This window comes from Schistocerca nitens, chromosome 8 (genome assembly GCF_023898315.1).
Source record: "Schistocerca nitens isolate TAMUIC-IGC-003100 chromosome 8, iqSchNite1.1, whole genome shotgun sequence".
Lineage (NCBI taxonomy): Eukaryota > Metazoa > Arthropoda > Insecta > Orthoptera > Acrididae > Schistocerca > Schistocerca nitens.
In genome coordinates, this window is record NC_064621.1 from 150,425,920 (window position 1) to 150,441,372 (window position 15,453).

The 15,453-nt window shown below is 43.0% G+C and overlaps 1 protein-coding gene across 1 annotated transcript in view; it reads right to left on the reverse strand.

Moving 5' to 3' along the window:
- The window catches only part of LOC126198417 (synapsin), an 846,670-nt gene that overhangs the window by 78,175 nt on the left and 753,042 nt on the right, over positions 1 to 15,453 (reverse strand). The window contains exon 5 of the mRNA XM_049934720.1: positions 14,739 to 14,944. Within this exon, the coding sequence (XP_049790677.1) occupies positions 14,739 to 14,944 (206 nt within the window). The remainder of the gene's footprint in view (positions 1 to 14,738; positions 14,945 to 15,453) is intronic.

Sequence of the window (15,453 nt, forward strand, 5' to 3'; positions counted from 1 at the left end):
GTCCCATAGTGCTCCGAGCCATTTGAACCATTTTTTGATTTCGTCAACCACCTGTGGTGCAACCAGACGTCGGTCTCTTTCCGGGGCGACAACAAATTCTTCAGTTGATTCGAACTTCTCCATCATGCTCCACACAGCAGATGGAGAAAGAGGACTCTTCCGTAATCCTTACAGCCGGCGATACTCTCGAAGTGTAGCTACAGCATTACTGTTGTTTTGGTAATAGAGCTTTACTAATAATGCCCTGCTTCTTTTGTCCAAGCTCACGTTGACACGTCAACAAGTGCAATGCGACTGGTCAGGTGTGTGAGACTATGAATCATGATGACCGATCACGGCGCCTGGTGGCCCCAGTTGGAACTGGACTGTGGCGCTGTGACGCAGGGAAATCATGCATCCCATACTCTGGCCATTAATACTACCAAGTTTGTCACGGTAATTAGTTTCCGTATTATAACGTGTTAAATAGGAAAAGTGCAATTATAACCACCCAATGCTTCTTATTTCTGAAGGTTCTAGCTAAAGTTTTGCTGGCGGTTATCTTATTGCATTCATGTACTATGTTACAGAGACCGGTTCGCTGTGTGTGTATAGTTGGAATTTTGGTGTGTTGTATTACCAAGAACCATTCACGTCATTGTTTATCACTGTCAAGCTGCCGTTTCCTTTAACTGAGGCACGGCGGTCGATGTGGCAGTGGCGGGAAGCAACTTCTGTTCTATTCTATAGAGTCTGAGTCTACCTTCGATTCTTTGTTTTCCTTTTAAAATTTATTCAAATCACAGTCTTTTGATCTAGTAAAACACTTATCTAACGTTGTCACATTTTAAATTATTAAGGGTTAAATTTGTTCCTTTTTTTTTATACTGACTGAATTTAACATAGAGCTTAAGATTTATTTTGACATTTTATCGTATGAGTTTTTTTTCTTTTTTGAAACTTTGTACTCCATAGTTTCTGTAACAAAATTTCACTTAAAATTAAATCCTCGCCCTTCGTGAGGTCATCCTGCACTTTAAATTCAGTGCATTTAAATTAGAGACAGTTAAAGTTTGGGATAAATAATACGAATTTGATTCAAAAGAATAATAAAATATTTATTATATATATATATATATATATATATATATATATATATATATATATATATATATATATATATATATATATATAGGGTGCGTCACCTAACGTTACCGCTGGATGTATTTCGTAAACCACATCAAATACTGACGAACCGATTCCACAGACCGAACGTGAGGAGAGGGGCTAGCGTAATTGTTTAATACAAACCATACAAAAATGCACGGAAGTATGTTTTTTAACACAAACCTACGTTTTTTTAAATGGAACCCCGTTAGTTTTGTTAGCACATCTGAACATATAAACAAATACGTAATCAGTGCCGTTTGTTGCATTGTAAAATGTTAATTACATCCGGAGATATTGTAACCTAAAGTTGACGCTTGAGTACCACTCCTCCGCTGTTCGATCGTTTGTATCGGAGAGCACCGAATTACGTAGGGATCCAAAGGGAACGGTGATGGACCTTAGGTACAGAAGAGACTGGAACAGCACATTACGTCCACATGCTAACACCTTTTTATTGGTCTTTTTCACTGACGCACATGTACATTACCATGAGGGGTGAGGTACACGTACACACGTGGTATCCGTTTTCAATTACGGAGTGGAATAGAGTGTGTTCCGACGTGTCAGGCCAATAGATGTTCAATGTGGTGGCCATCATTTGCTGCACACAATTGCAATCTCTGGCGTAATGAATGTCGTACACGCCGCAGTACATCTGGTGTAATGTCGCCGCAGGCTGCCACAATACGTTGTTTCATATCCTCTGGGGTTGTAGGCACATCACGGTACACATTCTCCTTTAATGTACCCCACAGAAATAAGTCCAGAGGTGTAAGATCAGGAGAACGGGCTGGCCAATTTATGCGTCCTCCACGTCCTATGAGACGCCCGTCGAACATCCTGTCAAGGGCCAGCCTAGTGTTGATTGCGGAATGTGCAGGTGCACCATCATGCTGATACCACATACGTCGACGCGTTTCCAGTGGGTCATTTTCGAGCAACGTTGGCAGATCATCCTGTAGAAACGCGATGTATGTTGCTGCTGTTGAGTGGTACTCAAGCGTCTACTTTAGGTTACAATATCTCCGGATGTAATTAACATTTTACAATGCAACAAACGGCACTGATCACGTATTTGTTTATATGTTCAGATGTGCTAACAAAACTAACGGGGTTCCATTCTAAAAAACGCAGGTTTGTGTTAAAAAACATACTTCAGTGCATTTTTTTATGGTTTGTATTAACCAATTACACTAGCCCCTCTCCTCACGTTCGGTCTGTGGAATCGATTCGTCAGTATTTGATGTGGTTTACGAAATATATCCAGCGGTAACGTTAGGTGACTCACAGGCAAAACAATGTGAACAGTGATACTAATAGGATGGTTGTGTTTGACGGTCAACAACGCAGGTAAAGAAGGCACGTGTCGCGCTGGACTGTGCGTATTGAGTACGAACTGCGAACAGTGCAGGGTGTTTACGAGTAGTGCACACTTCGTATTTGCATTCAGAGGCCGAGGGCGACTGCAGCGAAAGATCTAACAGAGTTCCAAAGAGGGCAGATTGTGGTGGCTGGATCAGCTGGAGCACCAGTAACCAAGACAGCCAACTTATTGAATGTTCAAGAAAAACTATTTCAACAGTCATGACACTCTACACAAAACATGGAAGGACACCATCGTGTGAATGTAATAGTGTTCGCAAATGAAAACTAAATGACAGAGATCATCATACGTTAATATAAAATGTGTCAAAACAACACAAAACTACGGTTGCTAAACTGACTGCAGAGCTCAATAGCCATCTTCGAGACCCCGTGTCTATCGACACTGTCCTCCGAGAACTCCATAAAGCGAATATTCGTGGTGGACTTGCTATACCGAAACCATTAGTAACGATAACCAACGCAAAGAAGCATAAACAAGGTGTCGGGAGCATAAATCCTAGACGGCTGATCTGTGGAAATACGTCATATGGTCCGACGAGTCAAAGTTTTCGTTGTTTCCAACATTGGTCCGAGTTTACGTCTGGAGAAAGCCAAAAGAAGCCTGCAATCCTGATTGCTTGATTCCAACGTTGAGCATGGAGGTGGAAGTGCGATGGTGTGGGCAACCATATCATGGTATTCTGCTGGTATCATCATTACTCTCAAAGGCCGTGTTGCAGCCAACGATTATGTAAACATTTTAGGTGATCAAATGTTGTTCCCAAACAATGATGCCCTATTTTAGGACGATAATGCACTCATTCACATAGTCGGGACGGTACAATCGAAGTACCGCGTGATGAAAAACTCAGTATAAATTAAAAAACTGAATAAATCACGGAATAATGTAGACAGAGAGGTACAAATTGACACACATGCTTGGAATGACATGGGGTTTTATTAGAACCAAAAAAATACAAAAGTTCAAAAAATGCCCGACAATGGGGCTTCATCTGATCAGAATAGCAATAATTAGCATAACAAAGTAAGACAAAGCAAAGATGATGTTCTTTACAGGAAATGCTCAATATGTCCACCATCATTCCTCAACAATAGCTGTAGTCGAGGAATAATGTGAACAGCACTATAAAACACGTCGGGAGTTATGGTGAGGCATTGGCGTCGGATGTTGTCTTGCAGCATCTGATGTCGGTCGATCACGATACACTTGTGACTTCAGGTAACCCAAAAGCCAATAATCGCACGGACTGAGGTCTGGGAACCTGGGAGGCCAAGCACGACGAAAAGTGGCGGCTGAGCACACGATCGTCACCAAACGACGCGCGCAAGAGATCCTTCACGCGTCTAGCAATACTTTTTTTGTTCTAATAAAACCCCATGCCATTCCAAGAATGTGTGTCAATTTTTACCTCTCTATCTACATTATTCCATGGTTTATTAAGTTTTCAAATTTATACTGACTTTTTGATCACCCGGTATGAGGAGCATGCAACTGAACTGCAGCATCTTCCCTGGCCAGCACAGTCCCAGGACTTGAATACCATCGAACCCTTGTGGGTGACATTAGAGCGCAGACTCTGGAGTAGATTTCCGCATCCCTCGCCACCGCTACAGGAGTTAGAAGAGGTTCTGATAGGAGTGGCATAACATTGCACTGGAGACTATACTATCATTATATGCCAGTATTCGAAGAAGAATCGCAGCTGTATTACGGGCAAATGGGGGTCAAACCCCTTAGTAATAAACCATCCCCAAGTATGTACAGTTGTTCACGTTATTTTGCCTATCCCCTGTATATTGTGCGTTTCAATTTTAGTAGTGTTAAAGCGCCAAATTGCCTTGTAATACGTCTCTAGGTTGAAATAAATGTATAGGGAATATTGAAGATTTTATTCTGGGTAATCAGACCTTAATGTTTCCAAGCAACCTTTGATTTAGCTTTTTTGCACTAAATAATCAATTAAAAGAGCCCAGAAACATTTCCGTGAGCTAAAGGAGCCCTCGCGCATATCGAACGTACTTAGTGCCAGCGACAAATATGACATCTTCGCGAGTACAGGGAAGTCGAGTAAGGCACGACAGAGAGGAACAGATCTTTCACTAAGAAAATAATAACAGAAATATTGATCTTTTCCAAACGTAAGCGGAAGAGAACGAAATAAACAGTACTGTTCCCATTTGCATAGCCACAGTCTACAGACCATTGTTCAGAACTGTAGTGCTAAATGAAATACTGAGTACACACTTCGATTTTATATAGTGTGGACTTCGAAGTTGTCAGAATTGGGACATTTTGTTACCTCAATTACACGACACATGAATGTCTCAAATTTTCTGACGAACGCTTTTCCAGTTACGTATTTCGGCGAAATCAGATTTCCTTGAAGTTGTGCTATAGACATGCACTAAACACTGACAGAAGTAAATTATTATATTAAAACAGATTATCTACTTTATTATTATTAAAATTAAAATCCTAAGCATCTACATCAACGTGATTTTTCTCAATTCACAATTACGTGCCTGGGAGAGGCTTCATCAAACCACTTTCACAATATTTTTCTACGGTTCCACTCTCGAACAGTGCACGGGAAAAACGAACACTTAGATCTTTCCGTGCGAGCTCAGATTTCTCTTAATTTATTATGATGATCATTGCTCGCTGTGTGGGTTGGACCAAACAAAATGTTTTCATACTCTGAGGGGAAAGTTGGTGATTGAAATTACATGAGAAGATCCTGCTGCAATGGAGAACGCATAGGTTTTAATGACTGTCACCCAGAATCGTGTATCATACCCGTGGCATTCTCTCCCCTATTTCGCGATACTACGAAACGAGCTGCCCGTCTTTGAACTTTTTCAGTGTCCTCTACCAATCCTGTTGATGCAGAACCCTTACCATATAGCAATACTCCAGAAGAGAGTGGACAAGCATAGTGTAAGCAATCTCTTTAGTACACCTGTTACATTTTCTAAGTGTTTTGTCAATAAATCACAAGTATTCGGACAAACCTGTTTCCACCTCAAAGTACCGTTATCCAAGATGGCGGCGATTACATCATCCATGATGGCAGTGGTGACGTCATCTGATGACTTCATCCAAGATGGCGGCCATTACGTCATTCAAGATGGCGTATTTTGGCGGGAAGTTTGAATTTTGGCGGTAAGATAGGTCAATTGGGCTACCTCTACTAATCTAACCCTCTTCCCCCAGAAAATGGCGTGAAGTTCAAATTCCATCAGGATAATGCAGCCTCTACTAATGTAAGAAAAATGGCTGGAAAGGAAGGGCAGTTGGGCTCTCTCTACTAACTTAAGAAAATGGAAGGAAAGAAAGGGCATTTGGACTACCTCCCCCTAACCTATTCAAGATGGCGCATTTTGGCGGGAAGATAGGTCCACTGGGCTACTTCCACTAACCTAACCCCCTTCCCCCAGAAAATGGCGGGAAGCTCAAATTCCATCAGGATAATGTAGCCTCTACTAACATAAGAAAAATGGCTGGAAAGAAAGGGCAGTTGGGCTATCTCTACTAACCTAAGAAAATGGCAGGAAAGAAAGGGCATTTGGACTACCTCTACTAACCTAAGTCACCCAACTGCCACCTTGTCCTAGGAAATGGCTGGGAGACGACTTAACCTGTGCTGGACATAAATCTTTATTTTGCATGCACCTGTCTTTATTTAAACAATTTGATGCATTACAGCCATCCAGTGTGTTTGCCATGAGGTTTGGAGTCCAACTGATCTAGTACACAGTACTGCCACCAGAGGGCACTCTCATCCGTGATGTAATCCAAGATGGCGGTCTGGTGGTGGAGAGGAAGGGCCTCGTAACAAGAAATTCAAGGGTAAAAAATCAGTTTTTGGGAGTTGGGTTCTCTTGCTTATCATTCTCTGCTGTTTGGAAACATGTAGGACTTGCAAGAAGTAATTAAATGCAGCAAACATGTTACATATTCAGCACTGTACTCTGGGTGTCTTAACCCAATGTTTCACCCTTTATCGGCACTTAACCTATTGATCTGTTAAGTGGTTTTCCATGTCACCCCCATTTCCTTAAACTATTCTACAGCCTTTGATACAAAATTAAGTAATTAGTATGTCCTCCCACCATTTTCTGGTACACTTTTCGAATTTAACATGCTTTTGAACGCCGTTTCTGGGGCATTCTTCTTTGTCACCCATCCCCTAAAACTATAATAATAATGAGTGTATGGCATTGGTGGCCGGGAGACCCCTCGCGGGGCAGTTCGGCCACCGCTCCACAAGTTCTTTAACGCCACTACGGCGACTTGCGAGTGAATGAGGATGAAATGCTGAAGAAAGACACACAACACCCAGTCATCTCGAGGCAGAGAAAATCCGCGACCCCACCGGGAATCGAACCTGGGACCCCGTGCGCGGGAAGCGAGAACACTACTGCAAGACCATGAGCCGCAGACCCCTTAAACTCTTGTACTATGTTTTACATAAAAATTATGCAAATTAACCTAGTGTTCTACACTTAACCTGCTGTTATGCTCCATGTCACCCACTCACGCACACCCTCCCCTTAACTATTGTACTGCTAACACCACATTGATATAAAAATTTTATGAAATTAATTAAATCGATATTTTTGGCATGGGAGGTACAGCGCACACCCCTGTCCACATTGCCACAGAACTCCAAGGTGCACTCACACCGATCCCATCTGCGAAACGCCTCTGGGCAGCACGTGTGTTTACCATTGCTGGTGCATTACCTATGGATACTGACGTCTCAGAATAGCACAGGGTGCGTTGTTCCTAATGGAACATGCGAGCTGCATTCAGCTGTGCACGCATACCCAATGTGGCTGACGCTTCGCGCGAAATGTTCGACCTGCTATCAATATATGTCTCAGAAATGTTAAACGTTCTAACCGCTAAAAGTCTGTGCATGCTAGTGAAAACACCGTTAATCATAAAAGCATTCGTGTTGTTTGGAAAGAGAGCACTGTCTAAGCACAGATGGGGGTAAATCAGAACAATTATGCAAACAGAATTCGAAGCACTGTCTTACAGAAGAGAATAAATGGGCGGAATTTTCGGTATCCTACAGCTACAGGTTTCGAGATGCCCTAATGGCACAGTGGTGGATGAGTGACAGCATCCCCGCCAGAGATGGATGATCTGCGTCAACTTGCCTTTGAACACTTGCTTTCTCAGGGTTTTCCATACATGCCTTGCATCCATCTTATTTGAATCAGTTTGTAGATGCTCCTACATCCCAGCACAAAGGATGTCTTGTGAATGAATAGATCATTATGATCGTATTTTGTACAGATCACCATATTGCACCGACAATTAAACCCTGCAGTGTGCCCTACAGATCGTCAAATACGGAAAGACTCTTACTCAATTACACTGCTCTCCCACTGAGGACAGCAGCTTGAACATTAGAGAGTGGAACAGTTCACAACCCAGCAATATATCACCAAGTACTGTGTCGATGTAGTAAACATACAATTCGAATCCCGCGCCATAGAAAATCAGTCCTTTTACATCATTCTCACATATACCGCAAAGACAGAAAGCACCATATACACTCCTCGCAGCACTAGATATTCTGCTGTGAGGTCAGTAGATATCCACCCCAAATGGATAGATGGCTGTACTGCATCGAATTGTTTAAATAAAGACTAGTGCATGCAAAATATAAACTTATGTCCAACACAGGTTGAGTCCTCTCCCAGCCATTTCCTGGGACTAGGTGGCAGTCGGGTTACTTAGGTTAGTGGAGGTAGTCCAAATGCCCTTTCTTTTCTGCCATTTTCTTAGGTTAGTAGAGATAGCCCAACTGCCCTTTCTTTCCAGCCATTTTTCTTATGTTAGTAGAGGCTACATTATCCTGATGGAATTTGAGCTTCCCGCCATTTTCTGGGGGAAGGGGGTTAGGTTAGTGGAAGTAGCCCAGTGGACCTATCTTCCCCCCAAAATGCGCCATCTTGAATAGCGTAACGGCCGCCATCTTGGATGAAGTCATCAGATGACATCACCACCGCCATCATGGTTGACATCATCGCCGCCATCATGGATAACGGCACTTTGGGATAGAAACAGCTTTGTCCTAATACTATCGCAATCTTTCCCCAAAATATCTATATGATTGTTCCGATTTAAGTTACTCATAACTGTGATCCGTAAATATTTATTTGTGTTTACGGCATTTCGATTTGTGTGATTTAATGTGTAACCGAAATTTAGAGGGTTCCTTTTAGTACTTATATGGATGATTTAACATTTTTCATTATTTAGAGTCATGTGCAACATTTTATACCATACAGATACGTTATTTAAATCATTTTGCAATTCGTTTTGATCATGTGATGACTTTACAAGACGGTAAACGACAGCATCATCTGCGAACAATCTAAGAGGGCTGCCCAGGTTGTCCCCTAAATCGTTTATGCAGAACAGGAATAGCAGGGGCATCTAACACTTCTTTGGGGAACGCCAGATATTATTTCTATTTACTCGCTGACTGTCCGTCAGTTATTACAGACTATGACCTTACTGACAAAAAGATCACGAATCTAATCACACAACTGAGATGGTACTCCATTGACACGCAATTTGATTAGAAATCGCTTTTGAGGAGTGGTGTCCAAAGCCTTCTGGAAAGCTAAAAATATGGAATCAATTTGACGCGCCCCGTCGATAGCACTTATTACTTCGTGAGTATAAAGAGCTAGCTGTCTTTCACAAGAACGGTATTTTCTGAATTCGTGTTACCTATCTGTCAATAAATAGTTTTCTTCGGGGTAATTCAGCTTCTGTCTTTTATAATGTTCGAACACAGTATATGTTCCATACTGAAAATCGGCACTAGTGAAATGGGTCTGTAATTCAGCGGATTATTCCTATTTTCTTTCTTGGGTATTGTTGTGAGTTGTGCAGCTGTCCAGTCATTGGATACGTACCTTTCTATGAACGAACGGTTGTATATGACTGCTAAGTATGGAGCTAGTGTTATCAGCATGCTCTGAGAGGTCATCTGTGGCATGTTAGAACTTGGGGTAACTGCAAGTTATATTTGATGAGAAAGGAGGTACAGAGAGACAGAATTGTCGACACCGAAAGTAGCCTACTTATTGAACTGTAGCAAAAAACTGTGGATGGGGTTTAGGCGTCCTCCCTCAGATTTTTAGCCTGGCGTTAATGGTCCATTATAAATGTACACATTCATTTGCAATGTCCTTTTTCCGTTAAGCAGTAACTTAACATACGATTGTCATTCCTGTAATTACGGAACGTCTTGCTGTACTTCAAGTCTCATACAATTTTTGAAATCGACTGATGCATCACTGACAACTATTACACCTCTTGGGATTGGGCAACTTCTCCCTGCAACAGGGCGCCTTCATTATAGACTTCACTCACAGTTAATAAGCTGCGCGTGTAGCGCGCCAACAGCCGAGGCCTGCAGCAGACTGCAGGTCGCTTGTAAGGAATTTTCGGTGACTGCCGTCTGATCTGTACCATCTTCCAGAGCCAAGTTAACTATACCTAGAACCTTAGCACATGTTCCACTAAACTGCATCTCGTTTCCCAAATGAACATTAGAAAAATTCTGGCTTTTACACAGGGTGACGACTGTATTGATCTCGTATACAATCTGCGAATGTAAGGGGGGGGGGGGGGGGGCGGAAATGAGTGCTCTACGGTGTGTACTCTCCTCCGCCACCTACTGTACTGTGGCATGGGAAATATTGGTGTAGACGATGACAAAAGGTTTTTTTTATGAACTCTATTCCTCGTCTTTTGTTTTTTAAACATCTTCATTTCGAAAACTAGATGCAGCGTGTCCCTCCTAAGAGTCATCTGGCGCACTTTCTCTGGTGTTTCTGTAGATATTTACAATTTAGCTTTTGGAATGTGTAGTTGGTGTCAGCCCAAACACTGCTCATCATGTCTTTCACGCGCCGCCCAGAGTCGATGGAGAGCGTCAGTTTGTTTCGAGCTACAAACAAATGATTTCCAAAGCGCCATTTTACGCGCCCATTCGATAGAGCGCTCCCAAATTAGTCTAGTGCGATGTTTGTTTTATCGATATGTTTTAACAGGGACAGTAAAACATGAAACCAGTACTTTAGCAGCGTTATCACTGTCTTGGCCTGCGCTGACTGTTAACGCCATTCAGCAGCGCTGATCAGTCGCTCCTGGAGTTCTGGTTATTCTTCGCGTTTTATTGTCCCCGTTAACATGTATCGACAAAACAAATATCGCACTAGAATAATTTGACACCACTCAATCGAATGGGCGCATAATATTCCTATTTAGAAATAATTTTGTTTGTAACGGTAATCAAACCGACGCCTTCGGTCGACTTTGGGCGTCTCGCAAAAGACGTGGTGGACAGTATTTGTTTCCAGAATGATATTTTCACTCTGCAGCGGAGTGTGCGCTGATATGAAACTTCCTCGCAGATTAAAACTGTGTACCGGACCGAGACTCGAACGCCGGCCGGAGTGGCCGAGCGGTTCTAGGCGCTTCAGTCTGGAACCGCGCTACCTCTACGGTCGCAGGTTCGAATCCTGCATGGATGTGTGTGATGTCATTAGGTTAGTTAGGTTTAAGTAGTTCTAAGTTCTAGGGGACTGATGAACTCAGATGTTAAGTCCCATAGTGTCTAGAGCCATTTGAACCATTTTTGAGACTCGAACTCGAGACCTTCGGCTTTCGCGGGCAAGTGCTCTACCGTCTGAGCTACCCAAGCACTCTCACACCCCGACCTCACAGCTTTACTTCTATCAGTATCTCGTCTCCTACCTTCCAAACTTCACAGAAGCTCTTCCCCCGCGCTGTGGCTAAGCCATGTCTCAGCAATATCCTTTCTCCCAGGAGTGCTGGTTCTGCAAGGTTCGCAGAAAAGCTTCTGTGAAGTTTGGAAAGTAGGAGACGAGATACTGGTAGAAGTAAAGCTGTGAGGACGGGGTGTGAGTCGTGCTTGGGTAGCTCAGACAGTAGAGCACTTTCCCGCGAAAGGCGAAGGTCCCGAGTTCGAGTCTCGGCCCGGTACAAAGTTTTAATCTGCCAGGAAGTTTCAGTATTTGTTTGCTACACATTGCAAAAGCGGAATTGCAAATATCTGCTGAAACACTGGAGAAAATTGGTCTGACAGCTCTCAGGAGGGACACCCAGTATATCCATTAGTATCTATCACCTTCTGTAAATAAACCTTGTATATATCAGCATTTACGTAGGGAACAAGAAAGAGGGGAAGTAAATGCTACAACGATTACCCTCCACCACACGCAATAAAGCTGCTTGTAGAATATAGATGCAGTTGTACAAGGTGACAATTATTGAACTATATGAAAAAAAGTAAATTAGTTACAAACTACGTCGTGCACACACTTTATTAAACATGTAAACGTCACTGCAGATATTCGGATTTAGGTTATGACATGTCCGATATGCCTGCCATAATTCGCGATGATGTGGCGCAGACGAATAGCGAAATTCTGCATGATCCGCTGAAGTGTCGGAACATCGATTCTGTCGACGACCTCCTGAATGGCTGTTTTCAGCTCAGCAGTGGTTTTGGAGTTATTGCTGTACACCTTGTCTTTAATATGGCCCCACAAAAAGGAGTCGTATGTTTTCAGATCCGGAGGATATGGCGGCCAATCGAGGCCCATGCCACTGGCCTCTGGGTATCCGAGAGCCAGAATGTGGTCCCCAAAGTGCCCCTCGAGGATATCTAACACTCTCCTGCTTCGATGGGGTCGAGCTCCGTCCTGCATGAACCACATCTTATCGAGATTAGGGTCACTCTGGATAATGGGGATGAAATAATCTTGCAAAACATTCATGTACCGTTCGGTAGTCAACGTGTCATCAAGGAATACGACGCCGATTATTCCGTGACTGGACGTTGCACACCACACAGTCCCGCTGAGGGTGAAGAGACTTCTCAATCGCGAAATGCGGATTCTCAGTCGCCAAATGCGCCAATTTTGCTTATTGAAGAACCCATGCAAATGAAAGTGGGCTTCGTAGTTAAACCAAACCACATATTGTTGTTGTTGTTGTTGTTGTGGTGGTGGTCTTCAGTCCAGAGGCTGGTTTGATGCAGCACTCCATGTTACTGTATCCTGTGCAAGCTTCTTCATCCCCCAGTAACTACTGCAACCTACATCCTTCTGAGCTGCTTAGTGTATTCATCTCTTGGTCTCCCTCTACGATTTTTACCCTCCACGCTGCCCTCCAATACTAAATTGGTGATCCCTTGATGCCTCAGAATATGTCCTACCAACCGATCCCTTCTTCTAGTCAAGTTGTGACACAAATTTCTCTTCTCCCCAATTGCATTCAATACCTCCTCATTAGTTATGTAATCTACCCATCTAATCTTCAGCATTCTTCTGTAGCACCACATTTCGAAAGCTTCTATTCTCTTCTTGTCTAAACTATTTATCGTCCACGTTTCACGTCCATACATGGCTACACTCCATACAAATACTTTCAGGAAAGACTTCCTGACACTTAAATCTATAGTCAATATTAACAAATTTGTCTTATTCAGAAACGCTTTCCTTGCCATTGCCAGTCTACATTTTATATCCTCTCTACTTCGACCATCATTAGTTATTTTGCTTCCCAAATAGCAAAACTCGTTTACTACTTTAAGCGTCTCATTTCCTAATCTAATATCCTCAGCATCACCCGATTTAATTCGACTATATTCCATTATCCTCGTTTTGCTTTTGTTGATGTTCATCTTATATCCTCCTTTCAAGACACTGTCCATTCCGTTCAGCTGCTCTTCCAGGTCTTGTGCTGTCTCTGACAGAATTACAATGTCATCGGCGAACCTTAAAGTTTTTATTTATTTTACATGGATTTTAATTCCTACTCCGAATTTTTCTTTTGTTTCCTTTACTGCTTGCTCAATATACAAATTGAATAACATCGTGGATAGGCTACAACCCTGTCTCACTTCCTTCCCAACGACTGCTTCCCTTTCATGCTCCTCGGCTCTTATAACTGCCATCTGGTTTCTGTACAAATTGTAAATAGCCTTTCGCTCCCTGTATTTTACCCCTGCCACCATCAGAATTTGAAAGAGAGTAGTCCAGTCAACATTGTCAAAAGCCTTCTCTAAGTCTACAAATGCTAGAAGCATAGGTTTGCCTTTCCTTAACCTATTTTCTAAGATAAGTCGGAGGGTCAGTAACGCCTCACGTGTTCTAACATTTCTACGGAATCCAAACTGATCTTCTCCGAGGTCGGCTTCTACGAGTTTTTCCATTCGTATGTAAAGAATTCACATTAGTATTTTTCAACTGTGACTTATTAAACTGATAGTTCGGTAATTTTCACATCTGTCAACACCTGCTTTCTTTGGGATTGGAATTATTATATTTTTCTTGAAGTCTGAGGGTATTTCGCCTGTCTCGTACATCTTGCTCACCAGATGGTAGAGTTTTGTCAGGACAGGATCTCCCAAGGCTATCAATAGTTCTAATGGAAAGTTGTCTACTCCCGGGGCCTTGTTTCGACTTAGGTCTTTCAGTGCTCTGTCAAACTCTTCACGCAGTATCATATCTCCCATTTCATCTTCAGCTACATCCTATTCCATTCACATAATATTGTCCTCAAGAACATCGCCCCTGTATAGACACTCTATATATTCCTTCCACATTTCTGCTTTCCCTTCTTTGCTTAGAACTGGATTTCCATCTGAGCTCTTGATCTTCATGCAAGCGGTTCTCTTTTCTCCAAAGGTCTCTTTAATTTTCCTGTAGGTAATATCTAACTGCCCCTAGTGTGATACGCCTCTACATCCTTACATTTGTCCTCTAGCCATCCCTGCTTAGCCATATTGCACTTCCTGTCGATCCCATTTTTGAGACGGTTGTATTCCTTTTTGCCTGCTTCATCTACTGCATTTTTGTATTTTCTCCTTTCATCAATTAAATTCAATATCTCTTCTGTTACCCAAGGATTTCTACTAGCCCTCGTCTTCTTACCTACTTGATCCTCTGCCAAACCACATACCGCGTACTAATTCCCATCATGCCTCGCGGCCAACCGTGCAGTTTGAACGTCCTAATGCAAACCGTTCAGAAGTTACGACCATTTTATTTCATATAGTTGAATAATTGTCACGCTGTAGGTGTAGAAGAAGCCGGTATCAAGGTCCCGCAGACTGGGTGCGGAGAGAAACACTCACATGAAGGCCTTGTAGTTGGGCCCGATCTTCTGCACGTGGATGTCGTACTTGGAGTCTACGTAGGGCTCCACGGTGCAGTAGGTGCCCGCGACGGCCACCACGCTCGCCATGTCCTGGAAGTCGCTGTTGGTGTCCACCTTGACCTTCCCCAGGCCGCCGTGGGCGTGGCCGATCTTGAACACCACCGGGAAGCGCGTCGAGCTCAGCTGCAACACAACATCCCGCGGCCAATCAGAGGGCGGTCAGAGCACAGCGGGCAGCGGCTGCGGAGCGCCACGCACGACAAAGGCTCTCGCTCTGGATTTTATACTGATCAGATACAAGGTGTTAAAAGAGTAACGAAACCCTTCGGGAAATTGGCTAACAAGGAAACCACACGGGAACCCGATTTTTGTATTTTTTTGTACACTACCGGCCATTAAAATTGCTACTCTACGAAGATTTGCTGCAGACGCGAAATTTAACCGACAGGAAGAAGATGCTGTGATATGCAAATCATTAGCTCTTCAGGGCATTCACACAAGGTTGGCGCCGGTGGCGACACCTACAACTTGCTGACATGAGGAAAGTTTCCAACCGATTTCTTACACACAAACAGCAGTTGAACGGCGTTGCCTGGTGAAACGTTGTTGTGTAAGCAGGAGAAATGCGTACCATCACGTTTCCGACGTTGATAAAGGTCGGATTGTAGCCTATCGCGATTGCGGTTTATCGT